Source organism: Geotrypetes seraphini, chromosome 7, assembly GCF_902459505.1.
Source record: "Geotrypetes seraphini chromosome 7, aGeoSer1.1, whole genome shotgun sequence".
Classification (NCBI taxonomy): Eukaryota; Metazoa; Chordata; class Amphibia; order Gymnophiona; family Dermophiidae; genus Geotrypetes; species Geotrypetes seraphini.
This window is the reverse complement of record NC_047090.1, coordinates 130,445,434-130,463,415: the sequence shown is the minus strand read 5'-3', so window position 1 is coordinate 130,463,415 and position 17,982 is coordinate 130,445,434. Positions and strand designations below refer to the sequence as shown.

Sequence of the window (17,982 nt, the reverse complement as noted above, 5' to 3'; positions counted from 1 at the left end):
TTTGGGGCCAAAAAATTGGCCCAGAAATGGGGGTTCCAGTTTATATTCGGGTCATCACCCAATGACCACCCAAAACCCTCCTGGACATCCTGCAGGCCTGCCTTAGGCCAGGACAGAAGGGATCCCTCCTGTCTCCTGCCCCGGCTGACACTAATAATTAACACCCTCCCTCCTTCCCTCCCTGGCATACCTGTTCCCTGGTGGTCCAGTGTGTATCCCACACTGAAATCCTTCCAAAGATTATAAATGTAGTAGCCAGCGGCGCGCCCGGGCCGGCACGCAGGAGCGAGTTTTTCGTGCTGCCGGCCAGCCCTGCATCGCTCCTTGATAGGCTGCCGCAAGTTCTCATGGGATTTGTAGTTCTCTCGGCAGTCTATCAAGGAGCGGTGCAGGAACGGCCGGCAGCACAAAAAGCTTGCTCCTGCATGCCAGCCCGGGTGCACCGCTGGCTACTACCTTTACAAAGGAGGATTTCAGCCCGGGATACACGCTGGACAACCGGGGAACAAGTACGTGAGGGAGGGAAGGAGGGAGGGTGGTAATTATTAGTGTCGGCCGGGGCAGGAGACAGGCGGGATCCCTCCTGTCTCGGAACGCTCTTCCAGAGTCTGTCATAGAGGAAAACACCCTCCAGGGATTCAAGACAAAGTTAGACAAGTTCCTGCTTAACCAGAACATACACAGGTAGGGCTAGTCTCAGTTACGGCGCTGGTCTTTGACCAAAGGGCCACCGCGTGAGCGTACTGCTGGGCACAATGGACCACTGGTCTGACCCAGCAGCGGCAATTCTTATGTTCTTAAAAGGTTATTATTATTAACGTGTTATTGCAAGATACTGTAAAAACTGGAAGATCCCTATTTTCAAATTGAAGTCATTCAGGAAGTGACCATCAAGACCCATTTTAGCAAAATGATGTTTAGTGAAGAAGATACAGTTGCAATTACCATATTTCTCCATATATAGACCGTGAGAACTGATGGCAAAGGCACTCAGGAAGCAGCATGGGGCCGGGCTAGAGATCGAAAAGATCTCTCCTGCCGTGCACTGCTGGCCGCGATTTAAGGAGCAGCAATTCCAGTTCGACAACAAGGGACGTAAGGAGGAGGGGATGATTTTAAAAAACTGTATAGGCCGTCCCAGTTACTGGTAGATAAGCCACGTCTAATACAATGGGGCAGCTTATCTACCAGTTTTAAAACTTGTATAGGCATTTTTTGCGGCCTATACACTGAGGCGACCTAAATGTGGGGAAATACGGTAAATTTGTGCAACAAAATAAGGCATATGGTGCAAAGCATTTGCTATGGCAGTTTCCTAATAAAGGTTGAATTAATGTATTTTCAAAAGTCATACTAAGGGGCCCTTTTACTAAACTTGAGTACCTAAATAAATTTATGTAAAACCGGTCTGAGCTCCCCTGGGAGAACAGTATAGAAAATTGAATGAATAAATATTAATACGTGCTTCCTGCTGCCTAAAAATGGCACTAGTGGCAGACACTCAGGAGCCACATTCTAACTGTGGGCCCTGCATGCACCACCCACATGCTGAAAAATACAGTTTATTCTTAAGAACATAAGAACAGCCATACTGGATCAGACCAATGGTCCATCTACCCCAGTATCCTGTTTCCAATAGTGGCCAATCTAGGGCACAGTACCTTAGCGTAGGAGGGGGGCGTTTGGGGCAGAGAGTAGGTGTGCCCTATGCTAATTGGTTAGTGCATAGGCATTGGCACACATTGACCAATTATCACAGGATTAGCACAAGCGCCCTTAACGTGTACTAAACAGGCGGCATTGAGGGCTCACATGCTAATGGCCATTTGCTAATTTTGCAACTTGCTTATGGACATTAATAAGAAAACAGCACTGTCAGCCATCTTAGAGGCACATTAAAAAGGGGCCTCAGCAATGGCCACAATTTAGTGCACCTTAGTAAAAGGACCCCTAAATGTTTAAACAAATCAAAGTATTTTGAAACTATGTACGTGATCCATTTTGTCTCCAGACACAGTGTAGATATGCATTCCTTTTCGGAAACAGAGAATACATGTGCATTTTGGATTTAAATATGAAAATTCCAGCTTTCTAAAACAGGCTTTTCTGCAGTTATTTAATGTAGAAATTTATATAAATAAGGATACATTTGCTGCTGAGTGTATTTCTTTATATATATTTTGAAGGACTCCACACTATCTAAGAAGGTGTGAGTTAATAAGGATCAAATTGCCTCATTAACTCTCCAGAAATTGAGATCTCTATTGTCTAAAGGTTGATTTTCTTCTGAACTTCATTCATTTAGGCATTATCTATGCTAAGCTGAGCACAGATGGTAGCAAATCCCATTCCTATCTAGTCTTAGGCCTAGATTCACTAAGCCCACCGATCATGTCCCGACCACTTTGCGACCCCGACCCGATTCACCAACCTTTCTCCCGATCCGATCCACACCCAATTCAATCCGCACATGTAAATGAGGAGAAATGGCATACAAAGCTGGAAGGTAGCGATTCACTAAACAAAATCAAGAACACCGATTGAGATTACCGATCAGAAAAGAAGTGACTGCTGAAGACCAGTTGCTTCTATCCATGCCGACTCTCGTGCCCTCTCCTGCCCTTTAAAACCACAGGCTCGCAATGCTTTTAGTGAGCCCATAATTTTAACCCGAAAGTGCCCTCCCTCCCCGAACCAAAAAATGCCCCTCCGTACCTATGCCTGCATTGCCGCTGCCATTGGGCCCGATGCTGCCCGGCTGCTCACCCACCTCCTCCTCACGCGATATGGCAAGAGGGATGCCAATTCCCTCCTGCCATCGCAAACCTCCCACCACACCAAAATACCCACACACACACCGATGCCCGTCGCTGCTGCCATCAGGCCCAACACTGCCCACCCCCAATCAGAGACTTCCTTAGACTCCTCCCTAAGAAAGTCCCTAATTGATTGGATTGCTCCAGGCCCCTCCCAAGAGAGGAGCCTAAGGCATCTCAGCCAATCAGGGCCTTAGGCCCCTCCCCGTGCATCACATGATGAACTGAGGCGGGGCCTAAGGCTGCAGTTCATCGTCGGAGGCCTGGAGCAGGAGGGACTGAGCACCCCTCCTGCTCCCAACTTTTTAAAGGTACGGGGAGGGGAAGGGGGTCAGCCCATCTCAGTCGGGACGATGGCAGATTTACAATGGCAGGAGGGAGTTGGCATCCCTCCTGCATATTCATTCTTGTGCACGGGGGAAGGGGTAGGCAGCGTCAGGACCAATGGCAGTGGCTATGGGCATTGGTGCAGGGGCATTTTGGTGCGATGGCATCCCTCCTGCCTTTCAGAGGGTCCCCGTTTGTGTGTGGGGGGGGGGTTCAGGGAGAGCGGAGGCACTTTGTCAGGAGGTGGCTTTTTTATTATTTTTTTTAATCGAGCAGTTATTTTGCGTGTGTAATACCCGATTAAAAAAAAAAAGAAGCCGGCAGAAGCCCTGACAGCAGTGATAGGAGGCTGCTTCTCCTGTCACTAATGTCAGGGCTCTACCCCGATGCAATTGCTTTTGAGTCGGAGTTTGCATGCAAATCATTTGCACCTCCATGCAAATCATTTGCATGCAAACTTGATAGTGAATCAATCGCTGTTTTAAAATCGGCCAAGAATCAGCCAACAGCGATTGACTCACTGTCCTTTTGTGAATTTAGGCCTTAGTCTTTGAAAACATCTTCAGTTCCAATTCAAGCTAAAAATAAGACAAGACAAGTCTTGTTTTATTCATACACAGAAATACTACCCTAGGTATCTAGTTTGCATAGTGACGAGCTCTCTCCAATTGATAGACCCTTCTGGAATAGGTTCTGTTCTGTTTGCCTAGTATCCCCTAATCAAGATATTAGCTTCCAGGGGAAAATAGCTCTGGTTACTTCTGATTTTCCTCTTTTCTCTTTAAATGAACCTGGCAGTAATATATTGTCGGTATGCATCAGAGCACCTTTTCTTTTTTCACTTTATTGTCTAAGTTCCAGCTTAGTTTTTTCCTCTTTGAATTTCAGAAACTGTGTCAGTTTTATTCATATAACCTCAGGTATCACATTACCAGTTGACAATGTTGGGGATTTTGCTGCATGTGTGTGTGTGTGAGGTGAAATCAACTTGGGTTCGAATCCTAGCAACTTGATGAATTACAGATCCAAAAAGAAGTCTTCAAAATATCCAGCCATCTAGTTGCAGGACGCCTTCTTCACCTGTTTCCTTCAATCTTCCCAAACATGATGTCTTTCTCCAGTAATCTCTCTCTTCTAATGGTATGACCAAAATAAGACAGACATAACTTCATCATATGGGCTTCAAGTGACATAGGTGGTTCGATATTTCACAAAATTGATTTATTAGTTCTTCTGGTGGTCCACAGCATGCATAAAATTCTTCTCCAGCAGCAAAATTCAAATCAATCAATCTTCTTTCTGTCTTACTTCCTTAATCTCCAATTTATGCATCCATAATTAACCACTGAGAAAATAAGTGCGTGGATTTTGGTAGGCTAGCTTAAAAAAAAAGTATTCTTAAAAGTGTCATTTATCTATAATCGGATCATTTTTTCTGTGAGGAACAATTTCACATATTTATTTATTTATTCCGTTTTATATCCTGTCCTCCTGGAAAGCTCAGAACAGGTTACAAGAATTCAGGTCCTCATCCTTCCAAATCTGGATTATTGCAATCTGCTCTACTCTGGGATATTACCTTCATTTAAAGATAGATTGCAATTGTTACAGAGCTGGTTTTTAAAGCCTGTAAACATATTTCTTTTTAGATCTGTAATTCATCAAGTAGCTAGGACTCAAGCACAAGTCGATGGCACCTAAGAAGATGAACAAATGAAAAATCGACCCTTTAGTCCAAGGGTAGGGAACTCTGGTCCTCGAGAGCCGTATTCCAGTCGGGTTTTTAGGATTTCCCCAATGAATATGCATGAGATCTATTTGCATGCACTGCTTTCAATGCATATTCATTGGGAAAATCCAGAAAACCCGACTGGAATATGGATCTCGAGGACTGGAGTTCTCTACCCCTGCTTTAGTCCCATGTGCAATGCAAATAACAACGAAAACAAAAAGATCTGTGGAGATGGTAATGTTCAAGATGCAGGCTTTATTCAAAAATGTACAATCCACATAAAATATATCTAGGACCTAGACCGTAGAGAGGTGTGGACCCAACACAGTCCATGTTTCAACAATGATCCCTAAAAGTCCTGATATTAAAACACATGGACTAAATACTGAAAACAATAACTCTGAGGAAGACATCATTGTTGAAACACAGACCGTGTTGGGTCCACACCTCTCTACGGTTTAGGTCCTAGATATATTTTATGTGGATTATCCAATTGTACATTTTTGAATAAAGCCTGCATCTTGAACATCACCATCTCCACAGATCTTTTTGTTTTTGCTGTTACCTAAACTAAACTAAACTAAACCTTGGGTTTATATACCGCACCATCTCCACGAATGCGGAGCTCGGCACGGTTTACCTAAGAAGAAGAAACATGATAGAACAACTCCATTTTTTTATTCAGCTACATTTAGTTACCAGTTCAAACTCAATTTGACTTCAGATTGGCATGTATGATCTTTAAAATCTTGATGGACTCTGGGCCAGAATATTTAACAAATTTATCACTCTGTTCAGCATCTAGAAGAGCAAGTCATCTTAGGAATAATAGTACACTATACTTTCCAGATGTCAAGGCATTACTGTATAAAAGAATTATAGATTCAATGTTCACTTATCAGGCTTCTGAACTGTGGAATGACCTCCCCAAGGATCTGAGACAGATGTCCCTATATACAGTCTTTCAAAGAAAATTGAAAACATTTTTATTAAGTAAATTCTTAGGAGATGATGTTATTCTCTGTTGATCCAGTTGTCTAATTTTTATATTTAGATTTGTGGTTTAAAATTGCTTTGTTATATAATGAATTCTTCTATTAATGTTTGGCTCGTAATTCACATTGGGTCCTCCTGAAGGAAATCAGGGAATATAAATGTGTGGATTGAATGGAATTTAACCTCCTTGATCAATTCTGTTCCTTGCTTTTTGTTAAAACTGTTGGTTATCAACCTCTGAAATAATTTTGGATTCTGTTAATTCCAGTTTGTCTTCATGAATTGTAGCTAACTAGTGGAAGTGTTCTCATTTGTCCAAACTTAAAAAGGCATAATTGGGACATCTTTGATTCCATTAGCTTCTGACCTATTTCCAATCTTCCTCTTCTGGCAAAATTGGCAGACAAGGCAGTAGTGCAACAGCTGTTTACCTTCTGCAATGCGAACAATTCCTTCCACCTGCATTGGTCTGTTTTTCAGCATGGACACAGCACTGATCATGTTAGATGAAATTCCAGTTTATCATGAAAGTCTAAGGGATGTTCCTGTTAATTCAACTACATTTCAGTTTGACATTTGACCTGCTTGGTCAGTCTCAGCTGCTATTACAATTAGAAGAGTCTGGTGTTAACTCAAACAGCACTGATTTGGTTCTGCTTTTATTTTTATTTTTTTTCAAACAAACTTATTTATTTTACTTAAAAATGTACTGTATATCCCACTACATCCACAGTTCTGAGTGGGTTCCACAAAACAAACACATGCCAACTCCTAAAAAATGTACACTCTACTAGTTTACTCACTAAACATTTTGTAAGAACACAGCAAACCAGAAGTCTACCTGCAATACATAAAATAACTTACTTATATTCACTCTCAAATAATGTTTTTCAACTTCTCCTAAATTGCATGACAGTGGAAGACTGCCTAATCTCAAATGGTAATGAATTCCACTGAGTTGCATCCTGCATGCGTGTGATGTCATTGTATCAATGTCAGCACACTTCCTAATGCCTCGAGCCATGACATTATGGGCTCCTTTTACGAAGGTGCACTAGCGGTTTTAGCGTGCGCTACAATGCATAAGAAGCCTAATTATAGCAAAGAATGGAAAAAGTAAAGGCCTTTGTTTTCAAAACATGTTTTTATTGAGCATGTGTAGGATTTGTTAAATTTGTTAAATTTTGCAAGCTGGAGGGGGCGTCACGTGCACGCGACCAAGATGGCTGCTTAGCTTCTTTGCTCCGCTCCAGCCCTGCCTACTTCGCGCCATTTCTGCCCTTCAGAGCACGTTTTCAGACCAACGATCGCTTTCTCAATCCCTGAGAATGACTTCCAAACCCAGTAAGTTGGATACTGCACCCGCCGCAAATTCTGCTTCCTCTCACTCCGCTTCCAAACGCTCCAAGCATGAGCCGCCGTCACCCGCTAAGGCCCCATCCTCCGGAACCGCCGAAAACAGCGCTTCTATTTCAAGTGATTTACAGGTATTGCGGGAACTCATGCAGGAAAATCTCGCTGCCACCGCCGATATTAAATACGAAATGAGCAACATAATGCTGCAACTTAAACAACATAACGCTCGTATTGACCTAGTGGAGGAACGCTTAGCATCACATGATTCTCAATACCTATCAGTACAACGTGATCTTCTAAAAATTTCCTCCTTACAATCTGAGCTGGAGGATATATCCAACCGTATGCGCCGTAGCAACGTGCGCCTTATTGGTCTCCCTGAATCATCGGAGGGATCAGACATGATGATATTTCTTCAATCTTTCATCCCTAAAGCCTTGAAAACGCAGTTCTCCCCTCCACTAGAAATTGAACGAGCGCACCGGGTCCCATCAGGTCCCCCTTCGCCTTCCAAACCTCCGAGACCAATTGTGATGAAGCTCTTACGCTACCCGCAGGCTATTCAAATCCTGCAATCAGCAAAATCTGTTTCTGATTTAAATGTGGATGGCAAGCGGATCATGTTTGTCCCTGATGTCTCCAAAGCTACAGCGCAAAAAAGAAAGGCATTCTTATCCATGCGTCCTCAACTCAAAAGTATTGGAGCAAAATACGGACTCTTTTACCCTGCTCGGATGAGGGTAACCTACCACAATGTTACTAAAAACTTTGACACTCCATCTGACCTTCAAAAGTATTTAGATGAATCTGTGGGTGCAATGACATGATTTATTAGCCTGGATGTCTCTTCTTCATCACTCTGAAGGGCTATACTTCATCCATTCCTATGCTCATCACGAGGCGGGCTGCGGTGTAGCTAGCTGAGCTCCTCTAGTCAGCATGCGACCCCATTTCATGAGCTCCGTTTGTTCTATTGTTCCAGTTCCTAATAAGCATGAATCTGCTGTTCTCTCTTCCATATCCATTTTTATTTTATTTTTGTATAATGGTCTACCACTCTCCTTCCTCCACCTGCTTCAACTGACTGCCCTCAGTCACATCTGGCTTTCATCACATCTTACCATATCCTATGGTTAAAATCCATCTTGTATCCCTTAATGTTAAAGGGATAAATAACCCAATCAAGAGAAAAAAGATCTTACATTATTTCAAACACCTAGATGCGGACATTTGTCTCCTTCAAGAAACCCACCTATCCCTTGAGGAAGCACAGAAACTTACTGGAAGTTGGGTCCAACATTGCTTTGCCGCTCCTGCTGAAGGGAAAAAAAATGGCGTCATCACACTGATGAAAAAATCCCTCAATTTCCAACTCACCTCTCACAAGTTTGACTCTAACGGTCGATGGTCTCTAGTGGAAGGCTCTATTGCGGGGCAACCTCTGAACATCTTCAATATATATGCACCAAATAATGATGACCCCTCCTTTTTCCACTCCTTCCAGACCGTAAGTACTACTTTACTGTCATCACATACCATCTTTGCTGGGGACTTCAACTTTCCCATTGATCCCTTCATCGACCGCTCCTCCACCTGTCGCCCAGCTAAACTGGGTGTTCGTAATGCAGTTCTCAAATTAATGGATCTATATGGATGGTCTGACATCTGGAGAATTTTCCACCCATCCACGAAAGACTATACGTTCTATTCTGCTCCCCATCATTCTCATTCCAGGATCGACTATATTTTGGGATCTAAGGATGTTCTGAACCTAGTTTCTTCGTCTCAAATCCATGACATCACAATTTCAGATCATGCAGCTGTCTCCTGTACATTTCATTGGTCAACGACTTCCTCCTCTCGACAATGGAGACTGAATAATTTCCTCCTCCACGATGAAGACTTCCTTCTACACATCAACAAAGAATCTAAATCCTTTTTTGACACTAACCTTAATTCAGTTCCAGATTTCTCTATTGTCTGGGAATCTTACAAGGCCTGGCTCAGAGGGGAAGTAATCAGCTACTCTGCTTTCCAGCTCAAAAAGCGCAAATCCACTTTATCCCAACTTGAGGCTGATATTCACTCCTACGAAACCTCGCTTTATCAACATCATGATCCCTCTTCATACAAGAAACTGCAGCTTCTTAAATTCCAATACAATGAAATCTTCAGTTCTCTCGCTTCAGCATCAATATTTCGGCGTTCAGCTACATATTACTCCTCTGCTAACAAATCAGGTCGTTTATTGGCTTCATATCTTAAAGGAAAACACTCCAAACACAGGATTACTCACATCAAATCTTCTACTGGTCTTCTCCACACTTCCACCAAAGATATCCTGAATGACTTTCATGCATTTTATGAAGATCTTTATACTTCTGAATCCTCTTCAACTGACAACTCAATACCTGACTTTTTTCGATCCCTGGATCTTCCTACTCTCACTGACTCTCAACGTCATTCTTTGCAACAACCTCTTTCTTCAGAGGAAATCCAACGAGCCATCGCCTCCTTACCTTCTGCCAAAGCTCCGGGACCCGACGGCTTGACTTCAGAATTCTTCAAGTCGTTCTCCACTATCCTGATTCCACACCTTCTTTCTTACTTTCAAGGCCTAGTCTCAAGCCCTCATGGTCTCCGTCGCTTCCTTTACTGTTCTATCTAAATTTGGTCTGCCTTCTTCTTTCATCCACATGATCTCCCTTCTCTATCATGACCCCTCAGCTAGACTCATTGTAAATGACGAAGCCTCCGCTCCTTTTACTTTACACAGAGGGACCCGCCAGGGTTGCCCCATATCCCCCCTTTTGTTTAATTTAGCCTTGGAACCCCTCCTCATAGCTATTAGATCCGCATCAGCCATCAAGGGCATCTCAATAGCCGGCATTGAATTTAAAATCTCAGCTTATGCGGATGATATATTATTATATCTCTCAGATCCGGAATCCTCATTATCCTCTCTGATGCACCTCATTTCTTCTTTTTCACTAATCTCAGGATATAAAATTAACTGGGACAAAACCGAAATCATGCCATTAACTGAATCGTGCACTCCTTTCACCATTTCCACTCAACCCCTCACCTGGGTCACTGAAGGGATCAAATATTTGGGTCTTACATTTGGCAGAGACATTCGCTCCTCTACTCATTTAATTTCATCTAAAATTCTTACCCAAATCTCGCTTGCTCTTTCTTCCTGGTCTCCCCTACACCTCTCATGGTGGGGTAGGTTAAACACCCTAAAAATGATGGTGGTCCCTAAAATTACTTACATCTTTAATATGTTTCCTCTTTTGTTCCCGGCTTCACTATACAAACAACTTGAATCAAAAATGTCCCAATTTCTTTGGAATGATAAACCCCATAGAATCTCTCTAAGCAAATTAAAGGCTCCCACTCATCAGGGTGGTGTTAATTTTCCAGATTTATTCTGTTACCATAGAGCATTTATATTGAAACAAGGAGCATTGTGGCTCTCATCTCCTCCATTGTCCGATACACCCAATTGGTTACGTCTAGAGTCATCCCTTGCAAGCCCGCTCCCTCTCCTTCGTCTCATGGGCACCTCGGGCTTCCCTAGCCTCCTTCATAATCCCATCACATCGACCACTCACAAAGTTCTCACGAAGATTGACTCCCATCTTGACATTCCCTGGAATCAATCCTCTTTTTGCCCTTTATGGTACAACAAACTGATCTCCATTGACAAAAAACCCATATCCTGGCCCCATTGGTTTTCTCATCACATATGGGACCTAGGTTCGGTATGTCACCCTGATGGATCCTTTCTCACATTTAATGAACTCATGGATGCTTTTTCCATTGATTCATCGCATTTCTACAGATGGCTTCAATTGAGGTCCTCTCTTAAAAAATCCGGTTTTCTTCCCATTGCCTTTATGTCCGCTCCTTCTCTATATACGTCCTCCCGTCAATTTCTAGCCCTAGGCCACTCCGCCTCTCACTTTAATAAACTACTCAAATCCCTGTTTTATGCACCATCGTCCCACCTCCAAAATACTTGGGAGACTGACCTAGAGATTTCCATCTCTGATGAAGCATGGTCCCATATATATCGCTCCACTTTCCACACATCTCGTTCAGCGTCGTTCCTCCAACCTATGGTCTTTTTATTACATAGAGCAGTTTGGACCCCGACCAAATCTCATAAAATTAACGCTTCCTTCTCCAACAAATGCTGGACCTGCCAATTAGAACTAGGCACCTTAAAACATCTTCTTTTTTCTTGTCCTTCAATCTCCTCATACTGGTCTTCCACTTGGGATACCATTTGCTCTATATTTCACATTAATATCCCTCTGACCTACCAAATGCTTCTGTTGAAATCCTTCCAAGCCTCCCCACTGATCTCAGTGCCGGACCAATTTCTGTTTGACATACTACTATCTTTGGCCCTAAAAATTCTACTCACACATTGGAAAGATTTAATCAAAGCTTCCTACTGCCAATGGTGGAATTTAGTATGTCTCACTTACAGAACGGAAGCTTATCTAGCAAAATCCTCTAAAAGATATCTTTCCTTTCAAAAGAAATGGTCATGTTTGAAATCCTACATACACTCCATTTCTTCTCCATGAGTAGACCATTCCCTATTTTTTATTTCCCGTTTAATTTCCTCATCCTTTCTTTCCTCATTTAATATTTTGTATGCTTTTCCTATATACATTTGTTGTAATATTCATGCTTATAATTGTATTTGGATTGTTCTTTATCTTTATTAGAGACATATCTTTGCTCTCATCGACGTTACGTACATGTGTTACTGTTAGCCTTACTTATGATAGTATTAATATCCTATAAGTTTACATGTCTCTAATTGTTAGCATCATATGCTTGTTTTATTCCATGCTTTATATTTTAAAACTTTAATAAACAAACCTTGAATAAAAAAAAAAATTTTGCAAGCTGATTATTCTTTAGGGCAAGAACACTTGATTTTGTTTGTATATGTAATTAATTGTTAAGATATTGTATAATTGCTTTCATTGTATTCTGTCTAGAGGTTTAGATGAAGTAAATACTGGAATATCAAAAAGTGAATTAATTGACTAATTAATTACACAGTTGCTGAATGACTCCTGTACCATTTTGCTTCCATACACTACAGACTGATGTTTTTTAAAAGATATTCAATAGCTTGGCTTCCTGTTTTTGTGTTCTTAGGTTTCTACATGTACATAGAGACATCTCGACCAAGATTGGATGGAGAGAAAGCCAGGCTACTTAGTCCTATTTTTAATGTAGCCTCCAAACCCCCTTATGGAGCTACCAACACTGCATATTGTTTTAGTTTTTGCTACCACATGTATGGACGACATATAGGTGAGTGCTTAGCATGACCGAAAGCAATTTCATTGTGTTGCATTAAAGCTAAGCATTGTTCTTGTATACCACATCTTCCCTATAAAATAGAGCTCGAAATGGTTGACAAATTACAGATCATCCTTAAACAAACTGAGGGCTCCTTTTACTAAGCTGCGTTAGGGCATTAACGTGCGGAATAGCGCAAGCTAAAATGCTGTGCTGGCGTTAGTTCTAGCCGTGTAGCGTGGGTTTAGCGCACGCTAAAATGCTGCGTGCACTGAAAACGCTAGCGCAGCATAGTAAAAGGAGCCCTGAATTTTAGATGTCATAAAATTTCTGAAGTAAAAACTGCTCTGTAGGTAGGTGTCAGGGGTTCAGGAGGTCCCCTGCTGCAGCTGCTCAGCTGATTGTGACAGGGGTATTCCCCCTCCTGATCAGCTGAGCCGGCAGGTCTCTCTGAAGCCGCAGCTTCGGAGAGGCCTGCTGGCTCAGCTGATGGCAAGGGATTCCTCGATCATGCAGGCACAATTCATTAACTGGTGCCTGTGACATGGGCGTCAATTAGAGAATCGTGGGGGGTTAGGCATCTGTCCATTGCATAGGCGATCCTGTATAGGATGCTAATGTGTGATTCTCAGCCGCTTTGTAGGCGACAGCTGAGACTGGTGTCCTATGCATAATCTGCCCCTCAGTATTCTCATGCATAACTTCAAAGGGGGGGTGCTTACCTGGGAGGGGCATGGGTTCCCACTATTTTGGCACTCACTATATAGAATTCCAGAGTTCAACTGCCACATTTAGACATGGCATAAGCGGTCATGGATAAAAATCGATGCATAACTGGGTACCTACACTAGCATTCTATAACAGAATTGGCATGCGTTATGGAATACTAGCTCAGCAACCCAAGTGAAATGCATTATATCTATTTATTTACTCTATTTATAACCTGCCTGTTAACTAGGGGGGGGCTGATATTTGAAGCAATTTAGCCAGCTGCTAATGAGTTAAATCATTTGGTTGGGGCTACCAACTAATATTCAGCGGCATTTAACTGGTTAAGCACAACTGAATATTGCAGTTAATGCCTAAATCAAAGCTGGCTATGTTGGGGGCTTTCTGGGTGCACTCATCAGCACTTGGCAGCTTAAATGCTGATATTCAGCCCTTAAGCAGCCAGGATTACCTTGCAAATGGGACCGCATACAAGTCTGTCCTGTTTTTATGCGGTAATCCATGGCCGCCTAAGGGCTCCTTTCACTAAGGTGTGCTAGCTTTTTCAGCGCATGCAGGATATTACCCCGCGCTACACCACGCGCTGTGTGGCTAGAACTAACGTCAGCTCAATGCTGGCATTAAGGCCTAGTGCGCGCGGCAATTCAGTGCGTTAATGCCTTAACGCAGCTTAGTGAAAGTAGCTCCAAGTGTTGAATATTGACTTTAAGCAGCTAGATGTTAGTTAGCTTAAAAAGAACCAGATATTCAAATCCAGAGCCCACACAGGTCCCGGCTTTAAATATCCGGGAATAATGGCATGAGTGGTGAGCAAAACGTTCACTGTCTGATGACTGAATACTGACTCCTAGGTGACTATCAAAATAAACATATATTAAGAAAATACTTCCTGGCAGTACTACTCAAGCAATTCCAAAATAGGCTTGAGCAAACGGATGCGCCTTCACACTTTTCTTTTAATAGTTGCAGACATAGTGGCACCTTGTTTCACATTACAGACCCTACAAAAGACAGCACAGCATTAACAGTAACAGGAGGGTGTAAAGACAGACTGTTCACCCTTTCCAAAGTAGGGAGAACGAGAGGGCACTCTCTAAAGTTGTAAGGGGATAGATTCCATACAAATGTAAGGAAATTCTTCTTCATCCAGAGAGTGGTGAAAAACTGGAACGCTCTTCCGGAATCTGTTATAGGGGAAAACACCCTCCAGGGTTTCAAGACAAAGTGGAACAAGTTCCTGCTAAACTGAAATGTACACAGGTGAGGCTGGATTCATTTAGAGCACTTCTCTTTGATCTGAGGGCCGTCGCGTGAGCAGCGGCCAATTCTTATGTTCTTATGGCTGATTGTGGTGAAATTTTAGATTGCAAAGATCAATTATTCTCATAAGGTTGCAAAACCTGAGTCATAAAAGATGATACCAGGACATACAAAATTTAAAAAACCAGCAAGAATAATTTAAATCATACCCTATAAAACAACAGGAAGCTAGTGAAGAGCCTTCGTTGAAATGGTGTAAAGCAAAAAACAGCCAAAAACCCACGTAACAAAAGCTTTTAATTTATTATAAAAGCGTTTTATTAAATTTTAAATATAACTTGGAAACTTGGAAAAGAGAAGAGTGGGATAAAACCTGTGACAAGACTCTGGAACAGCCGACGGGAACCATCGGCTGTTCCAGAGACTTGTCACAGGTTTTATTTCCACTCTCTTCTTTGGTTTTTATTGAAATGGGAACAAAGCTGACCAATGAAGTCCAAAATAATATGGACTGCAGTGTTCTTGATTAAATGATCTAGAGAAGGGAATAACTAGTGAGATAATTACATTTGCTGATGACACAATGTTGTTAAATCGCAAGTGCAAAGTGATGCATGTGGGAAAGAGGAACCCGAACTATAGCTATCTGATGCTGGGCTCTGTGTTAGGAGTCACTGCCCAGGAAAAGGATCTAGGTGTCATTGTTGAGGATACGTTGAAACCCTCAGCTCGATGTGCGGCGGCTGCTAAGAAAGCAAATCGAATGTTAGGAATTATCAGGGAAGGAATGGAAAACAAAGATGAAAATATTATAATGCCCTTGTATCGCTCTATGGTACAACTGCACCTCGAATACTGTGTGCAGTTCTGATCTCCATATCTCAAAAAAGATATAGTAGAATTAGAAAAGGTACAGAGGAGGGTGACAAAAATTATCAAAGGGATGGGATGATTTCCCTATCAGGAAAGGCTAGAGTGACTAGGGATCTTCAGCTTGGAGGAGAGGCTCAGGGGTGATATGACAGAGGTCTATAAAATACTGAGTGGAGTGCAAAGGGTAGATGTGAAATGCTTATTCACTCTTTCCCAAAATACTACAACTAGAAGGCATGCAATGAAGTAACTAAGTAGTAGATTTAAAACAAATCAAATAAAATATTTCTTCACACAACATGTAATTAAACTTTGGAATTGGTTGCCAGAGAATGTGGTGAAATCAGTTAGCTTAGTAGGGTTTAAAAAAGGCTTGGATAATTTATTTAAAGAGAAGTCCATAGGCCCTTTTTGAGCATAAAATCTGTTTTACTACTTGGGATCTAGCTATGAACTTGGGACCTGGATTTGCCATGGTTAGAAACAGGATACTGGGCTTGATGGATCTTTGGTCTGTCCCGGTATGGCAGTTCTTATCTGTAAAGCTTGAAACTTAACATGAGCTATCCCCAATTAAAGACTATTACAATAGTCTCTTCTAGAAAGTACCAAACATTGAACCAGAATGTGAAAATCATATTTTAGCAAAAAAGGTTTAAGTGTGCTCAGTACTTTCAACTGATTTAAAAAAAATCACGCTTGCACAAATTTAGACACTTCATTTTACACAGACAGCTGAGAATCAATTATAACGCCCGAACTAATATTCTTATGTTTTATAGGAATCTCAACATCAACAAAATTAAATGGGGCATAACCACCATCAGTACAGGTTCATAATTTCATAATTTCCATTGTAGAAATGTTCAATGCAAAGCTATGATTTTCATCCAACTCCGTATTTCTCTCAAACAGTAGTTTAACTTTACATGACCATGAAGTAGAGATTTTATTGAATTTTAATAAACATCACGTCAAGATCATTCGATTCCACAGTTTCTGCTTCTTTTGTTTGACTTTGCGATCAAGTCACGGCACCTCATGCATCCTGTCCTCATGTCAGATGCCCTCTCTCGATTTCTCACCGGCTCTTGCATGCTATCCCTCTCTGTTTCCTCTATCCCCTCACTCATTCCCAACTCTCTCATTAAATCTCTGCATCATCCACTCTCTCCCTTGTCAGTTTCCTCCTCATTTCTCCCTTCGTCCTATCTTTTTTTTTTTTTCACTGACTCCTTCCTTACTTCTTTTCCTCACAGAATTAAGTGAATTAAATTAAGTGAATTAAACATTCACTTCCTTCTTGGAGTGAAGGAGTAGTCTAGTGATTAGTGCAGCAGCCTGAGAACCTGGAGAACTGAGTTCAATTCTCGCTGCAGCTCCTTGTGACTCTGGGCATTTAATATTCCACTGCTCCAGGTACAAATAAACTGCCTGTACATGATATGTAAACTACTTTGATTGCAACCACACAGAAAAAGCAGTATGTAAAGTCCCATCCCTTTTCCCTTCCTTCTTGACCCCAGTGGTCTCTCTCACAAGTGAAGCACAAGGTCACAAGTGAGGCACAAGGGTCAGAGAAAGTGGAATTGTGGGAGAGATGAGTGTGTTTGCATATGTGAGGTAAGAGAGAGGGATTGTTTAATAAGAGGTCCCACACTCATTTGCACACTTCCAGTCCCTTGTGATCTGTCACTCTTCACTATCCTCCTTCTTTATAAATCTATAGAGGTGATATGTCAGTTGCAAAGCATAAAATTTCATGGGGTAGCTGTGTAAAGTGGGCATTAACATGTATGCAAAAATTATGCATATAAACATTTAGAATAATGGGATATGCACATGTATATGTGAATGTGCACATGCAAAGGCCAAAGTTCCACTGAGCACTATTCTGTAAAGAAATGCATGTTATATAGCGCGTATTTCACAGCTGGGAAATAAATATAGGTGGAATCCAGTTATATGTGTATCTCTGGCATTTAGGCATGAGCACTTACTCCAACTCTTAATGCTCACTCCTAATGGGATGTACGTGTATGAGGTCTGACAATTAAGTTCATGACCAGAGGGCCGCCACGTAAGCGGACTGCTGGGCATGATGGACCACTGGTCTGACCCAGCAGTGGCAATTCTTATGTTCTTATGAACTTGCCACCATGCGCTTACATTGGCTGGACTGTGCAAAAAGCTCAGTAAGGTTTCATAACCTTGGTATATCAATGTCTCACAGCTTCGGTTGTGTCGACATGTGGCAGTGTCTTGCTGAAAGGCATTCGTTATTGTTGTTGCATATTTTTGTGTGCTGTTGCGAAAATGGCAGAGCTTGAAGTAGAGCAACGAACAAACATTAAATCTCATGTTAAACTTGGCAAGAGTGGAAATGAAATCAGAGACACGTTAGTCCAAGTTTATGAAGATAATACCATGAAGAAAATGGCAGTGTGAAATGGATTAAATGTTTTTCTGAGAGGGGAGAAAGCATCACTGATAGAGCTAGCTTTAACCTAAGCAGAAGGGGAAAGCCGAGAGTCGACCTGGTGTCGACGGTTCGGAAGT

At 41.9% G+C, this 17,982-nt stretch overlaps 1 protein-coding gene across 3 annotated transcripts in view; it reads left to right on the top strand.

The window, feature by feature from the left end:
• MDGA2 (MAM domain containing glycosylphosphatidylinositol anchor 2) overlaps positions 1-17,982 on the top strand; it is a 1,122,977-nt gene that overhangs the window by 1,080,027 nt on the left and 24,968 nt on the right. For all 3 annotated transcript variants that reach the window (XM_033952215.1, XM_033952214.1, XM_033952216.1), the window contains exon 14: positions 12,415-12,573. In XM_033952215.1, the coding sequence (XP_033808106.1) occupies positions 12,415-12,573 (159 nt within the window). The remainder of the gene's footprint in view (positions 1-12,414; positions 12,574-17,982) is intronic.